The 16,622-nt window shown below is 45.6% G+C and overlaps 1 protein-coding gene across 2 annotated transcripts in view; it reads right to left on the reverse strand.

Annotated features, from left to right (window-relative positions):
- Positions 1-477: 477 nt before the first annotated feature.
- Positions 478-16,622, reverse strand: part of LOC147417440 (endonuclease 4-like) — a 153,824-nt gene continuing 137,679 nt past the window's right edge. Inside the window, exons 4-9 of one of the 2 annotated variants that reach the window (XM_086506775.1) lie at positions 6,409-6,464; positions 4,614-4,697; positions 4,419-4,514; positions 2,703-2,770; positions 866-939; positions 478-782 (exon numbers count right to left, since the gene is read on the reverse strand). In XM_086506775.1, coding sequence (XP_086362901.1) covers positions 688-782; positions 866-939; positions 2,703-2,770; positions 4,419-4,514; positions 4,614-4,697; positions 6,409-6,464 — 473 coding nt within the window. In that variant the 3' untranslated portion in view covers positions 478-687. The remainder of the gene's footprint in view (positions 783-865; positions 940-2,702; positions 2,771-4,418; positions 4,515-4,613; positions 4,698-6,408; positions 6,465-16,622) is intronic. The other variant, XM_086506776.1, reaches the window with a different exon arrangement.

Genomic DNA, 16,622 nt, shown 5'->3' on the forward strand with positions numbered 1-16,622 from the left:
ATCTTGGATAATTTATCCATTAATCAAAAGCTTCTCAAGAGGAAGGCTACATGTAGAACTACCTTGAAAAATATGAAGTCATAGTGGAGATACAAGAAGCCTTCTCATCAGCAATGGTCGTGATGGATGCTCACAAATAGATATTACTCGAGCCAATCGCCTCTAATGATTTAAGTATATCTTGAGAGTTCAAAAGGAGGGATATTTTATTTGAAAAAATCTTTAAAAATAATTTATTTTATGTTGGGAAAACCACCCCAAAAGTTTTTTGGAAAAAAGGAATATTTTGATACCTTGTAGCTGTGAGTAAAGGAGTGTCTTTTAATAGACTTTAAACACACATTGTATGGATAAAATCTGAGAGGTGAATTGGCCCTTGCCCAATCAAATTTGTGGAAAAGAAAAGTTGTAGGAGAACAAAGCCCCCCCCCCCCCCCCCCCAAAAAAAAAAAAAAATGAAGCTCATTGTGAACATTGTATCTATTGAAGGATAATCAAGCTCTTTTTAAAGATGGATGGTTCTCTTGTTTATCCACTTTAATTAGAACGATGTACCCTTGTTACTGTATTGCTGTAAGTAGCTAACATTTCTAGCTTACAATGGCAATGTAAGATAAACATAGCAAAAATGACCTTGCAAATTTGCACCTGGAGACATTCAAATGAAGCATTATATGGGCCTGCTTTTCAAAGTAAGACTTTGTTCAGAATGGATGCCAATCTAACTCCAGCCTGTGCAAGCCGCTTTTGAACAACAGCAAGCCTAGAATGGTAGTATCTATCTGCACAGAAACATCAGAAGACAATGACCAAAAGCTTTCCACCCATAACCCAAGAAACTCTTTATGTTTTAGAATTGATATACCGTCCAGATTGGATCCTCGCGATGCACCTTTATATGCCCACCAACACGCCAACTTGATGCTTTCTTTGGCATACCTACAACAGACCATTCATTTAACCTTGTTTGAAGCCTTACATAAAATCTAAGCAGGTAAGACCAAAAACCGAGAGTGACTAAAGTGCAGCTCAGTGTCTTATCCAATAAGTATGTTTGGAAGAAGAGGACCAATCTTGAGATTACAATACCCATTAGCCACAAAAATGCATTAGCTTGCTGCAATGATAAACAATAAGAGCAAAAATGGTCCTTGAAACTTATGGACGTGCATTTCAATAATGTCCAGTCTCAATTATGACCTCCTTTCTAATAAACACCCATGTTCTGTGTTCAACAGGATGGATATTGGCAATAATCTGAAAGGAGCTGCATTGGTCCAGTTATGAGTGTATGTTGATTAACCACTTGGTTTTTTGTCACCAAGGAAAGAGTGTCAAGCCTTAGTATGCAGGATTCCTTCCAAGAAAAATTGCTTTGCATTCACCCAAGAAGTTGTGATGGAGAAAGGAAGAGTGATTTGATCAAGTTTAGAATGACATCCAGCAGTCCACTTGTTGTTTTGTGTTAGTCCATCCAGGTTGGTGGCGGACCATAATGAACGCCTGCCATTTACAAGGGACATGCATTGTGTTCACTGGAACGATTAACTTGGTTTGGTCACCAAGGAAATAGTGTCAGGCCTTAAAATTAGCAACACGAGTGAGATACTATATATTTCTCTTTTAAGTATAATAATCCCTTGAAATATAAATCACAGCTACCAATAGGCTTAGTATCTTGTTGAAACTGTATGGCCTATCACAATCTTAATCACAATGTCTCATTAAACACATGCACGCGACATACGTGAGAGAAATTAAGAAGGTTAAGTCTTTATACAATAGGCCTGGTCTCGAGAGTCATTTAGGATGCCTTCCAAGGAAAATTGCTTCACACTCCCCGAAGAAGTTATGATGGAGCGAGGAAGTTTGATTCAGTAGCTTCTTTGAATCACATTTTGATGGTAGGGATTGACTTTACAATGACATCCAATAGTTGGTGGCATACCATGATGGATGCATACCAGTTACAAGGGACAAAGCTGCACCGTAGTCACAAGGAAATGGGAACGTTGTGGGGAATGGACGACCCTTTGGAATGGGAATGACAAGCTTGAGTAATAGGGAACAACATTGGGAGCCCACATTACTGCATAAATGTGTTAGAAGTTTGCTTTGAATGTCTCCAAATCATTGAGAAAGAAAAAGGATATCAATGGTGGTCATAACAATCCAACCGTTTTTCTTACATGAACCTCATTAACAAATATAAATTACAAAAGAGAGGGTGTAAATTTTATTGAGCAACATTGACATGAGCACCAAGAAACCTTTCTTTCTTCAACAGATTACTCTCGTATTTCGAAAGGTACCTCCGGTTGGAGTATTTATGAGAAGCTCTCTGCAACGCTAAGGTGTCATATAGACCAAGTAGAGCCCTGTTGAACAGTCTTCTTACTATTAGAGAACTCGCTCACAGGGAGCTCATTACCTTTTTTTGTGCATGAGAGGATAGTGGACACTGCACATCATGTAAAGCTTCTTGGTTTTACAAAAGACAAATTTGGTTTGTATGTAGGATCATGTTCTCAAGACAGTACTGGATGCCATGCTTTTGAGAATCCCAAGCATCATATATAGTCTTCTGACATTGCACATTTGGTTTGAATAGGAGCCAGTGACAAAACAAGCACATGTGCAAAGCCTTCCAGGAAAACTTGAAATCTAAAGAACCAAACCCCTTAAAAAGCAACGCCACTTACAAATCAGGACAGGTGACCTTGCCAGCTTCGCAACTTGTCCAATTTGGGACATCATCCTTCCAATAACCCTGCAGCCAAAAAAATGATTTCCTCACTCAATCACAGTGACCTAAAACAGATGGTTTCACATACTGCCTTTTGAATGCTTGTGAGATACTCTTACCAGCACTCAGCTCATGTGCTCAATACGGAAGCCTATGAGAGATTTTGAGCTAACTGGTCAGATCATGCAATAGTCAAAGTTAAAAGTGGAACTGGAAACCCATTTGTTCTCAATAGCATTTGGCTATGATATACAGATCTTTAGCGGAGCAGGCTTTTGAGAAACTGGGCAGAGGGGGTCAAAGCTGGTTTCTGATAGGCATACACCGCCTTTTTACATAGAGCGATCATTGGAGGGTTGAGCTCAGCAAAATAGGATCTATTGCTGCCTTGTAGAACCTGGCAAAGCATTGGATGCTGCCACATGTGACATTGATGAGGAGGCTACAGGATGCTGGGGTCCTTGTGGAGGTACAATGGAGCATTTGTACCTGATATGAAATAGTGATGAGTGCGGGCCCTTGGAGGCATGTAAGATCTTGTTAGAAGAACCACTGGAGTTATTTACTTTTACCTTCAATATTTGGACTCTATATAGATGAGGTCTAGGATTAAATTGAGAGAGGAGGTGGGCTGCTAGTTTCGATGGGATGTTGAGACCAATATTATGTGCAAATGATATTGTGATTACATCAGACTCACCACAGCATTACAAGATGTGAATGCATTCCAGGCCTTTTGAATAGATAGAGACATTAGGGTGCGTCTTCTAAAGACCAAGGTCGTGGTTTTCAACACACAGCTGCTTGGATAATGAGATATGTATATCACCTCACTTTTGGAGGGGAGCAGTGGCGTTTATCAGACAATACATATAATTAGGGATTACCATCAAAAGACCACGGTACTCTTGGAAAGAGACATCAAAGGCTTGACTTCGACAAGCATATGGAACACTTGGTGCAATGAAGAGGGAGTGTGCACATATATAATTCCATGAGCCACACAAAATTGTGGACTTTTTATGCTTACCCCACACTACCTTATGGGGTAGCTATTCAGGGACCAAGCCTCTACTAGAAGTGAACAAAGTCGCCAATAGCAAAACATGTCAGCATGATGGTTCAGAGAGCAAGTTCATGGAGAATCCAGAGGTCATCATGATGTCATGTATGATAAGAGAGAAGGGCTTGATTTCACACAGATCACTGGAGTAAAGAGGGGGAGAGCACCTGTAGTGGTCGATGCCTTTGTTCAGGCGGTAACTTTCCTTTCCTCCATAGACTACTGGGAGCTCCCTAGAGATAGATATCTGCAACTAGTGTTGGTTTCCCCCATTTAACTAGCAATTAAGGGCGAAACACACTATTTGGTGTAAGCAGATGAGTACTTGCACATTGATAGATTACCACCCAAGAATCAAGGTGCCAGATCGACCTAGTGTGCCTCAAATTCAAGGTACCATACCAAGTGGACCCAAAGTGGTAAAAAGCATGATCGACGGTACCTCACCCAGTTCTTATTGTAGACAGTGCACCTACATGTACGTACATATCCTCCATTTCGACCTGCTATAGTGACAAAGCTGACAACTGTGGTCCTTGCCGTGACAAGTCTGACAAATAACAATACTACAGGTAGTTAGCTTGGTTTTGCGTGCTGATATAGACCCACCGTGATGTTTTCTTGTATATCCTTGATAAGCTCAAGAATGCTGGATTGTGAGTAATGCTGGGATTTCAGACCACATAAGATACCGTCATCCCATACCTGAAAAGAACAAAATGTGAGGTTGCAAAAAGTGTGGGTCTAAGAAGCAGAGATACATGCACTGATGTTTCAAGACTCTTGCAAAGAATGCATGCATACATGGTGTAAAGTTTTTTCCTCGTTGTACCACTGTAAGTTGATCAGGTGTGCTCTTGAATCTTTGGAGAAGCCTACATGCAATGGCTGTTTCAAAACAACAAGAAAGTATATTAGAAAACAGTTCTGTTTGGGAATGATGGAATAAGGTTTAAAGGCATAGATCTTGAAAAGCGTCAAGAAATGCTTTCTTGTCCAATATTTCTATTTCTTTCTCATACATGCTTACAAGGTCCTCATACCCCTATCTGCAACCCAACCCTGTACACTTTGGTATATCCTATTCCCAATACGAAAGCTTTTAATAGTATGCATGCCGTTACCCTCCTCCAGTGGATCCTCAATCTTGAAACTCAAGACCCTTTGTTCCACCTGCATTAATAGGCAAGCCTCACATGCCTTACCTTGGATGGCCTCTTCTTCATTAGCCATTCTCCTTCAACCTTGCCTCGACGTTTGCAGTGTGATGGCTTCTTGCCTTGACATGCACCAATGCTGAATTTGTGCCCTATGCGGTGATTGGACCTCTTGTTTCCTAGACAAGCTAAAATACAGGATTGATGCCTAAACATGTATTGCAAATATTTACTAGATAAACTTCTTTTCTCTGTTCGTAGAAACTACCCACTGTTTATACATGCTGGTAATGGTGTCTCATTTGTTAATCTGATAGCATATATTAAGAATGTAGGGCAGTAACAATTTGCAAGCCGAGCAGAAATAATGCCCGGAAGCCTTTCCAGGATCACAGCCATTTGTGATGTATAATCTGCAGCAGGTATTAAATGACTGTTTTACGGGCATCTTACGGCAATTTAGTTTTCACTGCTACACTAGAATGCCAACTTCATACATCAAAGGTGATTCATCTCAATCTGGCCCAAGGCTGAAGCTCAATGAATATCTCTGACAGATAATCAAAAGTGACGCTGTTCTTCTAGCAAAAAATGCCTTTGCCAATACTACTAGCATCTTTATCATTAAAAAAACATAAAAACCTTAAGAGACCTTGTTTTCACAGCGGACCAATCATGCACCCACTTGTGATTTTTATGAGTGAATCTTGCAGCCACCTGTGATTATTATAAGTGATTTCCATTCTGCTCTTTAGGGCTTATGACACCAGATGTCAATTGTTAGACAAAAAGGCTAGAAGGAAGAGAGCGGCAAACTAGAAAAGCTGATTAAACCACTATGTAAAACAAGCTCTTCGAGTCCCCAAAGAGTTGGTTTAATGATAAGGCTTTGGCCTCTCAACCTACGGGTTGTGGGTTCAAATCCCCTGTTGGGACACACTCTAGAGGGACACCTGGTGTTCACGTTGCTAGGGTTCTTGCCCTTGGACACTCGAGTGCATCCTCCTCCTAGGGTGGGTCACCCAAGGAGGAGGTTCCTAGCTGGTTGCTACGAGTTCTCTCCGTCGTTCCCAGCACGTGGTGCATCAATTATGTGGCCATGGTGATACCTACACATGGCTCTTGCCCGATAGTAGGTGGCCCTTGCCCGACCATGTAACATGGCTAATATTTGGAAGGGATAAGCACCTCCCCCTGTGGGCTGTCTGGTGTGTTGAAAAAAAAAGAAGAAAAAAGACAAGCTCTTTGAAAATGCACAATTCCTCAAAAAAATTGAGTCTACAATGCTTTCCATATTTGATGCATCTCTACATGAAAGGATAGTTTAATGCAAGAACTCAACCTAGTTGATCAACGAAGCATGTTATAAGCTACAAAAAGCACTATGTTGATACATCCAACACAAAAGTGTACAGAACAGTTGAAACTTTGAGTAAAATTACCTGATGAATGTCGCCCATAAAATGAGCAAGAAACAGAATTGATTCAGTCAAATTATCTGCAAAGACTCAATACTATTATGAAATTGTGAAGTTTTTTTTTTCGTTTTTTGCTTGCTTGAAAGAGATCCTTCTATTAGTTTTTTTGAAATTTCCCATTGGGCTACAACTCCCCTATCAAGAGGGTTCAAGTTTCAAGAACAAGGGGAGACTCACCCATGATGAACAGATATGTATAGAGCAGCTAAGTCGCAAAATGGGAGGAGGGAAAAGCCATACAGATGGCAACAGTGCCACTGAATGCCTTGGCCCACCGTGAAGAAAGGCCATGGCCGCCAAAGCTCTATGAAAACCTGGCATTGTCTCTCTGTGCTATCCAGGCTTTGAATCATGTCATACCGGCCTCAGAGCATGTATGAACTGTAACCAAAAAGCGCGCACTGTCACTGCTGGAGGCTCACATTTACCCTTCGAACACTTTATAGCCGCAGGCTCACCATACAAACCATTAACCAAGGCTACTGATGTCGACCCGCCACGAGCTGAATCCCAAGGATGTCATGCTCTCTCTCATATCCAAGGGCTGGCCCTAAATATACTAACCATGCAATTGCACCCAAGGTGAAACTCATCTCTAGCAATAGGGATGCCATCACTCAAAGTATCCTGAGCAAATCTGCTTGGTCAAAGGGCAGTCCCTGTCAAAGTCGACAATGCGGAAGCGTAAAGCAATGGGGAGAATAAGAGAGAGAGAGAGAGAGAGAGAGAGAGAGAGAGAGAGAGAGAGAGAGAGATGAAGTGAAATGAAATGTTATATTAACGTCTTCAAAAGGCCAAAGTGACCTATGAGACCAGAAAGTTACAATGCGGTGTATCTGATGCAAAGTCAGATTAACAAAATAAATTAAACTAGGATAACAAGATATAAATATTGCGGAATCCTAAACTAAGCTGATAGGTGAAAGGCGTGAAATGTGTGAACTAAGCAGTACAATGTGTAGACAATATGGGAGGGAAGTAGAGATCCATCTTCATCTGCACTCTGAATGACGAAAAAGTATAGCTCGAATCCTTTGCTGTAGCCTCTTTCGAAACTGTGTAGCTCCTCTTCTCCATCGGGGTCGTCTAGATCTCCCTAGCTCCAATGCTCGGTCTATGAGAATGCCAGTAGTGCGGGCAGACCTCTCCACTGTTGGTTGCTCCTCTGTTTGTTCTTCTGGGTGTATAATTTCTAGTGTAAAGAAATCTGTGATCTGTCTCTGGGGTTGTCTCTCTTCAGCTCTCCTCAGTAAAGTTTCTCTATGCCTGTGTAACTCAAGTAGATATAGCCCAAGACATCTCTGAACCTCATAACTCATGACCCTAGATAGAGGCCCAAAACCTTCTCTGAATAGACAATGAAAACGGCCTCGTATCTCATAGTACACTGTGCAATGACATATGTAATGTACCTCTGTCTCTGACTCTAGATGGCATAAGCGGCATATCCTGCTATCTCCTGGTGTCCCTCTGAATCTGCCAGTCTCAATCTTGAGCTGATGTGAGGACGTGCGTATCTGGCCAATGGCACAACGCAAACTATGAGAAAGATGTGTCCATATAGCTAGGTCCAATCACAAACCCATCCCCCATGAGGTGGAGAAGATGCTCTCTATAGAAAGCCATCTTTGTGCCCAACTCTTGTATTGGCTCTATCCATGTCCTCCTCGTGTCCAACTGGATCAGATCCTGACAAATGAGTCTATTAATCTCTACCCGCGTCAAAGACCTCAAGGGTGCCTGTAGAGAGTATTGAAAAGGATGCAACCTGTCCATGGTGAAACCATGTGTCTGAGAGAGAGAGAGAGAGAGAGAGAGAGAGAGAGAGAGAGAGAGAGAGAGAGAGAGAGAGAAATGAAATGAAATGATATATTAACGTCTTCAAAAGGCCAAAATGACCTCTGAGACCATCAGATACAAAGTGGTGAATCTAATACAATTTCTGAAGTACAAGTACAAAAAATACTGAAAGTGAAATGTGAAATGTGTAAATGTAGAATAGGCCCTCAATGACAATCTGGGTGTCGTGCTAGAATGCCTCTGATCCTCTGTTGGAGTCTCCGTCGATGGAGTGTGCTTCTGTGTCTCGGTCGTGGTCGTCTTGATCTCCCGAGCTCAGTCGCCCTGTCAATGAGGGTGCATCTCGTATGAATGCGGGTACAACCTTGTGCTGGTGGTTGGTCTCTTGGCTCCCTCGATCCAAAGAAGTCTGTGATCTGTCTCTGCGACTGTCGTGCTCCATGTCTCCTCAACAGACTATCTCTATGTCGGTGTAGCTCAAGTAGATATAAGCCAAGGCATCTCTGATCCTGATACCTCACGACTCTATCTAGGGGTCCAAAACACTCCCTGAATAAGCAATGGAAGCGCCCTCATATCTCATAATACACAGTGCAGTGGCATATGTAGTGTAGCTCTGTCTCTGGCTCTCTACCGCATAGTTGACATATCCTAGACTCCGGCGGTATCCCTCTGAATCTACCCGTCTCAGTCTCCAGCTGATGTGAGGATGTGCGCATCTGAGAGAGAGAGAGAGAGAGAGAGAGAGAGAGAGAGAGAGAGAGAGAGAGAGAGAGTGAAATGAAATGAAATGTTATATTAACGTCTTCAAAAGGCCAAAGTGACCTATGAGACCAAGAAGTTACAATGCGGTGTATCTGATATCAAGTCAGATTAACAAAATAAATTAAACTAGACTAGGGATAACAAAATATAAATACTGCGGAATCCTAAACTAAGCGGATAGGTGTGAAAGGCGAGAGGCGTGAAACGTGTGAACTGAGCTATACAATGTGTAGACAATTTGGGAGGGAAGTAGAGATCTATCTGCATAGAGATCCATCTTCATCTGCACTCTGGACGACGAAAAAGTATGGCTCGAATCCTTTGCTGTAGCCTCCTTCGAAACTGTGTAGCTCCTCTTCTCCATCGGGGTTGTCTAGATCTCCCTAGCTCAAATGCATGGTCTATGAGAATGCCAGTAGTGCGGGTAGACCTCTCCACTGTTGGTTGCTCCTCTGTCTGTTCTTCTGGGTGTTCAGTATCTAGTGTAAAGAAATCTGTGATCTGTCTCTGGGGTTGTCTCTCTTCAGCTCTCCTCAGTAAAGTTTCTCTATGCCTGTGTAGCTCAAGTAGATAAAGCCCAAGACATCTCTGATCCTCATAACTCATGACCCTAGATAGTGGCCCGAAACCTTCTCTGAATATACAATGAAAACGGCCTCGTATCTCATAGTACATTGTGCAATGACATATGTAATGTACCTCTGTCTCTGGCTCTAGAAGGCATAAGCGGCATATCCTGCTATCTGTTGGTGTCTCTCTGAATCTGCCAGTCTCAATCTCGAGCTGATGTGAGGACGTGCGTATCTGGCCAATGGCACATCGGACACCATGAGAAAGATGCCTGTCCATGTCGAATCACAAACCCATCCCCTGTGAGGTGGAGAAAATGCTCTCTATAGAAAGCCGTCTTTGTGCCCAACTCCTGTATCGGCTCTATCCATGTCATCCTTGTGTCCAGCTGAATCAGATCCTGACGAATGAGTCTATTAATCTCTACCCGCGTCAAAGAGGTCAAGGGTGCCTGTAGAGAGTATTGAAAAGGAGGCAACCTGTCCATGGTGAAACCATGTGTCTGAAACCATGATGCCATCAGTGCATACCAGCATGATGTATCCCCATTAAGAGCTAATTGTCTGGAGGACTCTAGAGCCACCCTGGCATATCTGTCTCTGGTAGTATCCCACAGACTGTGTACAAAAGAAACTGATCTAGTAAGTGCCTCAATCACCATAGGGGGAGCAGCTAATTCCGCTCGAATGATATCATGTGGTACGGAGGCCTTGGCTCTAATCAGCCGAGAGATCATAGATACCAGGGGCTTCTCCATACGCCTCCAACCCTCCTAGCCTACAGAAGGTCCCCAAACCTATACCCCATATAACATAGTAGAGGCAACCAGAGTATCAAAGAGCCATAACTTTGTCCTAGGTTCCTGGAACTGAACCTGCGAACACATCCTCTCCATTCCTCCCAGAGCCGCACCAGCTCTGGTTAGTCTAGTCTCTGCCGCTCTTCTCAAGGAAAATCTCGGCCCAGTAAAGACTACCCCCAGGTAAGTGTATGCATCTGTATACTCCACAATCTCCTGACCATATTTGAAAGTAGGTACTGATCTCCTGACCCATTGCGGTGTGGTGTTAAACACCATAACCTTGGTTTTACCTAGGTTTACACACAATCCACTATCCTTTGCAAAACTGCGAAGTGCATCCAACTGTCGTTGCATACCTTCTGGTGAGTCGGATATCAGCACAATATCATCAGCATATAGCAACAATGGGATCCACGTCCCTGCCAGCTGTGCACCTCTGTCACCCTCTCTGTCGATGTAATCAGACACTCATCAACATACATACCAAATAGAGTAGGACACAATGGGCAGTCCTGTTTCACTCCGAGAGAGAGAGAGAGAGAGAGAGAGAAAGAGAGAGAGAGAGAGAGAGAGAGAGAGAGAGAGAGAGAGAGAGAGAGAGAGAGAGAGAGAGAAATGAAATGTTATATTAACGTCTTCAAAAGGCCAGAGTGACCTATGAGACCAAACTGATACAAAAGTGGTGAATCTGTTACAATGTCTGAAAAGTGTGAAAATAAATGCAAAAAAAACTAAATACAAAGTATTAGATAAACTTCTTAGGAGCATTCTGGGTGTCTGGCTAGAATGATTCTAATCCTTTGTTGTAGTCTCCTCCGGTGAAGTGTGCTTTTGCATCTCGGTCGTGGTCGTCTCGATTTCCTAGAGAGAGAGAGAGAGAGAGAGAGAGAGAGAGAGAGAGAGAGAGAGAGAGAGAGAGAGAGAGAGACCTTTTGTATTAGCTGGCACATCCATACAGTCCCAGCTTGTAGTAGTTGTATTTTTTGTTTCAATTCTTTTTGATTCCGGACATGGTATCAAATTTACTATGTTGTAACAGCTTGGTCTCATAGGTCATTTTGGCCTTTTGAAGACGTTAATATATCATTTCATTTCATTTTCTCTCTCTCTCTCTCTCTCTCTCTCTCTCTCTCTCTCTCTCTCTCTCTCTCTCTCTCTCTCTCTCTCTCTCTTATATACATTTGGACACCAAGAGGACATGGGTAGACCCTACACAAGAATTGGGCACGAAGATGGCCGACTACAAAGAAAACTTCCTACAGCTATCTGAAGATGGTTTTGTGATTCGCCCGAGCTACATGGATACCCACCTATCTCATGGTTTGAGATGTGCTATTGGTCAGATTCGTACATCCTCACACCAGTTGGAAATTGAATTTGGCAAATTTAGGGGAATCCCACCTGAGAGCAGAATTTGCAAGTTATGCGGAATGGAGCCAGAGACAGAATTACACTACATATGTCATTGCACCGTATACTATGAGATACGTGGGCGTTTCCATTGCCTATTTAAAGAAGGCTTTGGACCTCTAGATAGAGTCATGCAATACCAAGATCAAAGGTGCTTAGGCCTGTACCTACTGGAACTACATCGGCACAGGGATAATCTAATGAGAAGACAAAGAGCACTACAGCCTCAGAGGCAGATCACAGATTTCTTCGGATCGAGAGAAGCAGGAATGGAAGGAGAAGCAAGAGGCCAGCAGCGAGCACAAAGGAGTACCCACATTCATACCAAAGGCACCCTCATTGATAGGGCGATCGAGCTTAGGAAATCGAGACGACCACGACCGAGATGCAGAAGCACACTTCACCGGAGGAGACTACAACAAAGGATTAGAAGCATTCTAGCCAGACACCCAGAATGCTCCTAAGAAGTTTATCTGTATTTAGTTTTTCTCATTTATTTTCACACTTTCACACTTTTCAGACATTGTAACAGATTCACCACTTTTGTATCAGTTTGGTCTCATAGGTCACTCTGGCCTTTTAGAGACGTTAATACAACATTTCATTTCATTTCATTTCTCTACGCGAGCTCAACGCTGCCCTACGCGCTGCTCAACGCTGCTGCCCTACGTGCTGTCCTCTCGCGCTGCCTTGCAGTCCCGCCTCCCCCTCGCGCCACTCTCTCGTGAGGGACTGCTGATGGCGGGCTACTCTTTGCGCGCGTGAAGGACGGCTGATGCCCCTGCTCTTTGCGCGCGTGAAGGAGACCATGGCCGGCTGCTGATGCCCCTGCTCTTTGCGCACGTGAAGGAGACCATGGCGGGCTGCTGACGCCCCTGTTCACACTGCCTTGAGGCTCGCACACAAGCCCTCTCCTTCTACGCGTAGCAAGTCTCCGGCACCCCTCCTTTACCTACGCGTAGAAGGACTTCCCATTTCCTACGTTAAAGTTTAAAGGTTTTTAAGCTTTGAAATAGACTTTTAAAGTTTAAAGGTTTTTAAGATTTAAAATAAAACTTTCAAGTTTGCCTTATTCTAGTCCCTCACCCTAGTACCCTACCCCACATTTGTGGGGCGGGTTCGATGGATCTGCCTACCAAAGGGGAAGGGCCGGGTGTACATAGCTACACCACCCCAAAAAAAACGACGGCTACTTTCAAACGGAGAAACAGAGATACTGTACTATCAACAGGATCCTTACGAGTTGGGAAAACCTCCAGGATACATAATGAGCTACTAATGGAGAAGGTCGAGGTGATGCTCAAATCAGAGCTAAACTATATGAGGGATGACATCACGAAGGAAATGCACGTGAACGCTGAGAGCTACAGGAACTCCATGTATGGAGACATGATGAGAGAACTAAGGAGAGAGATCCGGGGGGTTGTAGCAGGCTACAGTGTCACTTTCACAGGACACAATTAGGACAGTTGGTCTAGGCTGCTTCACACTGGACGGACATTGGATGGACCCTCTGGGCTGGGGAGTGACACGTGGCAAGGTATCGACGGTGGTCTAGTGGACCTCGTGGCCAGGTCACCTCATGGCTGACATTTATGAGCTGTTGTGAGCTGTTGGTGGCTCTTTATGGTGGTACATATGAGTGGTAGCGGTTGGTGATGTGATCATCTTCTTCACCGATTATCTTGTACGTAGTCGTCTAGAGTGAGTCTATGCACAGAGCACTGCTTCACCATCCCTGCACATCTGAGCCTCGACACCCCCATTGTACCTGTGAGTCCTGGGCTGGAGCTGAGTGTGCTGCCATGGCAGAGTCTGTATCAGTCTTTTTTTTTTTTTCCAAGAAAAAGATCCTTCTATTAGTTAATGAAAATTGCCCATAGGGCTACATCCACCTCTGCAAGAGAGGGCTACAACAAGCATGATGGGGAGACTCTCCCAATGAAAAAACAGCATATATACAATGGGGCTAGATCAAGAAATGGGAGGAGGGAAGAGCCACACAGGTGGACAGTAGTGCCATCTGAGCACCCCCTGGACCATGGTGTAGAAAGGCCCGGGGCGCCAGAGTCGAAGGAAAGCCTCGCGGCGCTCCCGCATGCGGTCGGAGCTGCCCTGTAGTCCCTCAAGCTGTCCTCTGAGAGTATGGATCAGCTCTAGCCAAAAGTCACGAACAGTCTCTGCTGGTGGCATAGGGCGAGCCTCAAAGATGCGGAAACAACGGGCCCGCCAGATGAACCAAAGAGCTAGGCCGCTGATGAGCTCCCAGCACTCCTCTCTCTCACTGCACCACTCCTGTGGAGTAAGGTCTGTAGCAGGCTGGAGTACAGGTCGCCCCCCCTGTATCACTATCATCTTGCTGGTGGAAGATAGTTCAAACTGTAGTGCCGGGCCCGTGAGGGTGGACCAAGCCGCTGCCCCCCAAGTGTACTGTCAAGCCGCGGAGAGGGCAGGCATCAGCCGAAGAACTCGTAGCCACACCTGCTGGGCCGAAGGACAGTCCCAAAGACAGTGTCGCTGACTCTCCACCAACTGGTCACAGGCTGTACATGCGGCCGAGAGACCACTATGCACAAGCCAGCTCCCTACTGCTGTGGCTCTGTGTGCAACCAACCACTGGAACAAAGTGACGCGCCTCGGCTGTCTGGAGTCCCACAGCCTCTGCCAAAAAGCTGCCAAGAACTCAACTGTGAGACCCTCCTCCTGCCAATGACGTGCTGCAGCGGGGCGGGCCTCTCTCTGCGCTGCAAGTATATGACGTCCAAGCCGAACAGTGTACTGAAAGAAAGGGACTCCTGGGCGGTCTGCAGAAGAGAAGGGGTCCCTCCATAGCCATTCACCAGGGTCCCACTGTACTCGTGCCAGTGGACAACACTCCCAAGCCCATAGCCTCCAGTGTCCTGTCTCGAGAGCTGTTGGGTCAGGGTCTATGACGCAAGTCCTCCCACAGATGCCCACAACTCGGATCCTCTGGAAACAGCACTCTGCTACCTGCGGGGCCTCTACTGTAACTCGCTGTAATCGTCCCCCACCCTGAAGCTCAAAGAACAGGCCTGGGACAGTCTTTGAACAAGCCCTGACTGAGATGAGAACCTTCAGTCGTGTGAAGGCTCCCATCCATCGGGGTGCTACTGGCTCGAGAGGCGCGAGCCACTCAGCTGGAACTGACTCTGAGATATCCTGATACATGCTCTGAACCCCTCTCATGCCCTGTAGCTGGACACCCTGCACCTCCTCTGACAAACCTGTGAACTCTAGCCAGTCACCTAGAGAGCGCGTTGGACCTGCTGCCATGGGACCCCATGACACATGAGGCCTACTCCCAACCAGGTGGCCTCTCTGAGTGCTAACCATGGGGTTCCAGACGAAGGGCTGTCGTAGGCGCTCCTCCGTGCATGTCGGTTGTCTCTGCTTTAGGCCACGCCGTAAGAGCTCCCAAGAGCGAAGCAAACTCACAGCGAATCGGTCCTCCAGTCTCCTGCTCAAACCAACTCGGCGCAACTCTGTAAAGATCCATCTGGTCGAAGGTTGCCAAGGGCCTCCTGACTGAGGCACCCTGGCACGAAGCCTCTGCAGCAAGAACTCTTTCCAGGGCTCCTCGCCTGGAAGAAGTCCTCTGACGACGAACTTCCCAAGAAGGGCTCTGCTTTGCTGTGCTGGATCAATGATCCCAAGCCCTCCCTGAGAACAAGGAAGTGTGATGACCGACCAAGCCACCTTGGCTCGGGCAACCTGAGTGTCGCGACCTGACCAAAGGAAGGTCCTGATCAGCCTCTCTACCTGGCTGATACAAGAACTCGAGAAGATCCAGCAAGAAGTGATGTACCACATAGTTGCCAACAACACCTGGTTGGCAACTACTACTCTACCAGCCAGGGAAAGTCGTGCTGAGCTCCAGTGGAACAGCTTTCTCCTGATGGACAGGAGAAGAGGAGCAATCTGCTGCTCGGGGGACAAATCCAAACCAACCTGACAACCCAAGTATCGAACTGCAGTCCCTGGGGGAATCCACCTGAAACCCTCTCCTAGCATCCACTTTGGCACAGGAGCACTGCCAACCGAGAAAGCCACTGTCTTTCTCCAGTTGATCAATGCGCCCGATGCACAGCAGAAGGTCTCAAGAGCCTGCCCACACCTGTGTAAATTGGCCTCCTGGCCCTCTAAGTACAAGGCTGAGTCGTCGGCAAACTCAGCGTCCAAAAGCTCATCTCCCCGTATCGGGAGTGCTAAGCCCCTCAAACCAACCTGCTGTGACACCAAAAATCTACTCATCGCCTCTGCATAGAACAGAAAGAGAAAGGGGGCAAGAGGACAACCTTGTCTGACCGATCGTGTGAGCATGAAGCGCTCTCCTCTACCTCCTGCCAAAAGCACCTGACTGTGAGCCTGTCTGTACAAAGCCGACACCCCACTGATCCAAGCATCTGTAAAGCCCATCCTGCGAAGCGTGCCCTCTAGAAAGTCCCAGTCAACTCTGTCGTATGCCTTCTCAAAATCGAGAAGAAGAATCACAAGGTCCTCCCCACGGAGACGTGTCAGGGCAGAAGCCTCCCAGAAAGTGAAGATGTTGTCAAGGATACTGCGTTCCTTGACAAAACCTGTCTGAGTCCCATGTATAAGGCTCTCCAAAAGTGGCTGAATCCTCAAACTCAGAGCCTTGGCAAGAATTTTGTAGGCTGAGTTGAGGATGGTGATGGGGCGCCACTGTCGAATCTCATCCAAGGAGCCACCCTCCTTTGGAATGAGGTAAATCAGGCCCTCACTCATGCTATCCGGCATCACTCCTGTGTGCAGAATGTACTGAAAGGCACTACAAAGATCTGGGCCAAGC

The sequence above is a fragment of the Adiantum capillus-veneris genome, chromosome 30 (assembly GCF_014529385.1).
Source record: "Adiantum capillus-veneris isolate H3 chromosome 30, ASM1452938v2, whole genome shotgun sequence".
In the NCBI taxonomy this organism is placed as follows: domain Eukaryota; kingdom Viridiplantae; phylum Streptophyta; class Polypodiopsida; order Polypodiales; family Pteridaceae; genus Adiantum; species Adiantum capillus-veneris.